Source organism: Palaemon carinicauda, chromosome 3, assembly GCF_036898095.1.
Source record: "Palaemon carinicauda isolate YSFRI2023 chromosome 3, ASM3689809v2, whole genome shotgun sequence".
NCBI classification, from domain to species: Eukaryota; Metazoa; Arthropoda; class Malacostraca; order Decapoda; family Palaemonidae; genus Palaemon; species Palaemon carinicauda.
The window spans coordinates 88,333,093-88,337,586 of NC_090727.1; the positions used below are offsets into that span (position 1 = coordinate 88,333,093).

The 4,494-nt window shown below is 33.6% G+C and overlaps 1 protein-coding gene across 1 annotated transcript in view; it reads right to left on the minus strand.

Moving 5' to 3' along the window:
• The window catches only part of LOC137632615 (basic salivary proline-rich protein 4-like), an 8,054-nt gene extending 6,882 nt beyond the window's left edge, over window positions 1-1,172 (minus strand). Inside the window, exon 1 of the mRNA XM_068364670.1 lies at window positions 993-1,172. Coding sequence (XP_068220771.1) covers window positions 993-1,172 — 180 coding nt within the window. The remainder of the gene's footprint in view (window positions 1-992) is intronic.
• Window positions 1,173-4,494: the final 3,322 nt, after the last annotated feature.

The window sequence follows — 4,494 nt, forward strand, 5'->3', positions numbered from 1 at the left end:
GAACCGTAACCAGAGAGAAGGGTCCAATGTAGTACCATCTGGCCAGTCAAAAGACCCCATAACTCTCTATCGGTAGTATCTCAACGGGTGGCTGGTGCCCTGGCCAACCTACTGCCTATTGGAAGTTCATTTCACAACTTGGTCACAGCTGGATTAAAACTTCTAGAGTACTGTGTAGTATAATGCCTCATGATGGAGAAGGCCTGACTATTACAATTAACTGCATTCCTAGTATTATGAGCATGTTTTGCCACCATTACTTCCAACCCCTCAGCTCATGTTGTTAGTGGCTTGGCGACTTTATGGCCAAAGAAATGGGCCCAATTATATCTTATTATACCTTTGTGGATCCTCGACCTGAAATAGCATCATCTGAAAGAAGCTCAGACTGATGCTAGGGTCCCGAGTGCTTCTGTTTAGCCCTATTGGACGAGGCATAAACATTAACAGTCACGAGTGCCGTTTGGCCCTATAAGGTTGGTCCAGGAATTTACGTAAATGATGGAATTTTACTTTTATCTAGAATTTCATTGTTGCTTCTAGTCGAATATGAGACAATTTTGCTTTTATCGGATAAAATTTTCTCACATTTTTCTATACGCTACGTCTTTTTATTGTGGAGTACTGGAAAATCAAATTATATTGTCTGTAATATAGACCTGATTGATAATGTATATCACCCTATTATTATTATTATTATTATCATTATTATTATTATTATCATTATTATTATTATTATTATTTTTTTATTTTTTTTTTTTTAAATGGATTAATGATAACAAGAAGGGTTTCTTTGCATGTTACTTTTTAAAGCCTTGGAACAAAGATCATCCATAGGGTCTTGATCAGTTTTTTTTTTTTTTTTTTTTTTTTTTTGTGTGAGAGAGAGAGAGAGAGAGAGAGAGAGAGAGAGAGAGAGAGAGAGAGAGAGAGAGAGAGAGAGAGAGAGAGTTACCTGATCCGAAAACATCCCTTAGGTCAATATTGGTTACCCGTATCGACTTCCATCTGTATATTTGCTGTATTTGCTGCTGGCTTTGCTCGCGAGTTAGAGCGTGGTTCTTTCCTTCTGCGGTTTCGATCGCAACAGTATAGATTTGCACTTTGGAAGGACCCTGAGTTATAACGTCTTTTGAGGTGGAGTTCATAATACCGTGAGTAAAATTATTCATCTTGTAACGAAAGTATTAAACCATAAATATATATATATATATATATATATATATATATATATATATATATATATATATATATATATATATATATATATATATATACACGTTATCATCTTGTAATCTCTATAGTCTAACAACCTAGGGCCTAACAGGTTATCATCTTGTAATTTCAATTGTCTAGATGATAGAAAGTTAACCTCTTGTAATCTTCATTGTCTAGATTATGAGGAGTTTTCCACTTGAAAGATGAAAGTTAACCGACAGAATACCAAATTCGTAAGTAAAGCCAGGGTTCTTAATGTGTCTAAATTACATTAGTAATTTTAATTTCCTTCATATTTATTTGTATGGTGTTCACTCTTGTCATTAGACATAGAAAGTAGTTGTTATGTAGATTTCTTTGCTCCCAGTTAAACTCCCTTGGATGTATAGTGATTGACCCATCCACCCATCCATCTTTCCATCTCCTCTAAATTTCGAAGTGGATGTCCGTCAACTATGGTGAATATGTATTATATACAGTATATATATATATATATATATATATATATATATATATATATATATATATATATATATATATATATATATATATATATGTATATATATATATATATATATATATATATATATATATATATATATATATATATATATACATATATATATATATATATATATATATATATATATATATATATATATATGTATATATATATATATATATATATATATATATATATATATATATATATATATATATATATATATATATATATATATATATATATATATATATATATATATATGATAACCTGGGTGAATATTAGATCATAAATATCATACTTCTTGTCAATAAGTTTGTTTTATTTTCTGCATGTTAAAACAATGATATTATTAGAAATGATTTCCGAGTATTGTAAAGTGACTTATATCTCAAAGCCTCTGTAACCGCTGTCTTCATTTCATGTTATAAATAGAAACAAGGTCGCAAATACCTAATGCAGTAAAGGGAATGGTAATGACAATTTCTATTAACATAATTGAGAGGCAAGGTCTGATATCAGCATGTTTTAAAATCTCATTATCTAATTATATCTTCCTTCTAGTATTTGATGCTCTTTGACCTCTATTTTGAAGTGCCTTTCTTCTAGTATTGGATGCTCTTTGACCTCTATTTAGAGATGCCATCCTTTTAGCATTAGATGCTCTGTGACCTCTATTTTGAGATGCCATCCTTCTAGCATTAGATGCTGTTACCTTTATTTTGAGGTGTCGTATTTCTAGCATTAGATACTTTTTGGCCTCCATTTTGAGGTGTCATCCTTCTAGCACTAGGTGCCCTTTGAATTCTATTTTGAGGTGCCATCTTTCTAGCATTAGATACTCTTTGACCTCTTATTTTGAGGTGTCATTCTTCTAGTATTAGATAGTCTTTGACCTCTATTTTAAGGAGCCATTCTTCTTGCATTAGATACTCTTTGACCTCTATTTTGAGGTGTCATCCTTCCAACATTAGATGCTCTTTGACCTCTATTTTGAGGTTTTTTCCTTCTAGCATTAGATGCTCTTTGACCTCTATTTTGAGGTGTCATCCTTCTAGTATTAGATGTTCCATGACCTCTATTTTGAGGTGCCATACTCTTTGTATTAGATGTTCCATGACCTCTATTTTGAGGTGCCATACTCTTTGTATTAGATGCTCTTTGACCTCTATTTTTGAGGTGCCATTCTTCTAGCAATAGATATTATTTAACCTATATTTTTTGGTGTCATCCTTTTAGCATTAGATGCTCTTTAACCTCTATTTTGAGGTGCCGTCGTTCTTGCATTAGACTCTCTTTCACCTCTATTTTGAAGTGTCATCCTTCTAGTATTAGATCTTCTTTGACCTCTAATTTGAGGTGCCATTTTTCTTGCATTAGATGCACTTTGACCTCTATTTTAAGGTGCCTTTCTTCTAGCATTGGATGATCTTTGCCCTCTATATTGAGGTGTCATCCCTCTATCATTAGATGCTCTGTGACCTCTATTCTGAGGTGCCCTCCTTCTAGCATTAGATGCTGTTTGACCTCTATTTTGAGGTGTCATATTTTTAGCATTAGATGCATTTTGGCCTCTATTTAGAGGTGCCATCCTGCTAGCATTAGATGCTCTTTTACCCCTGTTTTGAGGTGTCATCCTTTTAGCATTAGATGCTCATTGATCTCTTATTTTGATGTGTCATCCTTCAAATATTAGATGCTCTTTAACCTCTATTTTGAGGTGTCATCCTTCCAGCTTTAGATGCACTTTGACCTCTATTTTGAGGTGTCATCCTTCTAGCATTAGATGCTCTTTGACCTCTATTTTGAGGATTTATCCTTCTAGCATTAGATGCTCTTTGACCTTTATTTTGAGGTGTCATCCTTTTAGCATTAGATGTTCCATGACCTCTATTTTGAGGTGCCCTACTCTTAGCATTAGATGCTCTTTTACCTCTATTTTTTGAGGTGCCATCCTTCTAGCAATAGATGTTATTTGACCTCTATTTTGAGATGTCATCATTCTAGCATTAGATGCTCTTTGACCTCTATTTTGAGGTGCCATCCTTCTAGCATTAGATGATCTTTTACTTCTATTTGAAGTGTCATTCTTTTAGTATTAGATGCTCTTTGACCTGTAATTTGAGGTGCCATCTTTCTATTATTAGATGCTCTTTGACCTCTATTTTGAGGTGCCTTTCTTCCAGCTTTGGATGCTCTTTGACCTTTATATTGAGGTGTCATCCTTCTAGCATTAGATGCTCTGTGACCTCTATTTTGAGGTGCCATCCTTCTAGCATTAGATGCTGTTTGACCTCTATTTTGAGGTGTCATATTTCTAGAAATAGATGCTTTTTGGCCTCTATTTTGAGGTGTCATCCTTCTAGCACTAGATGCTCTTTGAAATCTATTTTGAGGTGCAATCCTTTTAGCATTAGATGCTCTTTTACCCCCGTTTTGAGGTGTCATTCTTCTAGTATTAGATACTCCTTGACCTCTATTTTGAGGTGTCATCCTTCTAGCATTAAATGCTCCTTGACCTCTTATTTTGAGGTGTCATCCTTCTAGTATTAGATGTCTTTGACCTCTATTTTGAGGTGTCATCCTTCTAGCATTAGATGCTCTTTTACCTCTATTTTGAGGTCTTATCCTTCTAATATTAGATGCTCTTTGACCTATATTTTGAGGTGCCAACAATATAGAGTTCCTGTATCAGGCTTAGTTTTAAGAAAAAAAAAAAAAAAAAGACGAAGAAGTCTTCATAAGAGAATACGGTTCATGAAGCTTCTGAGGTA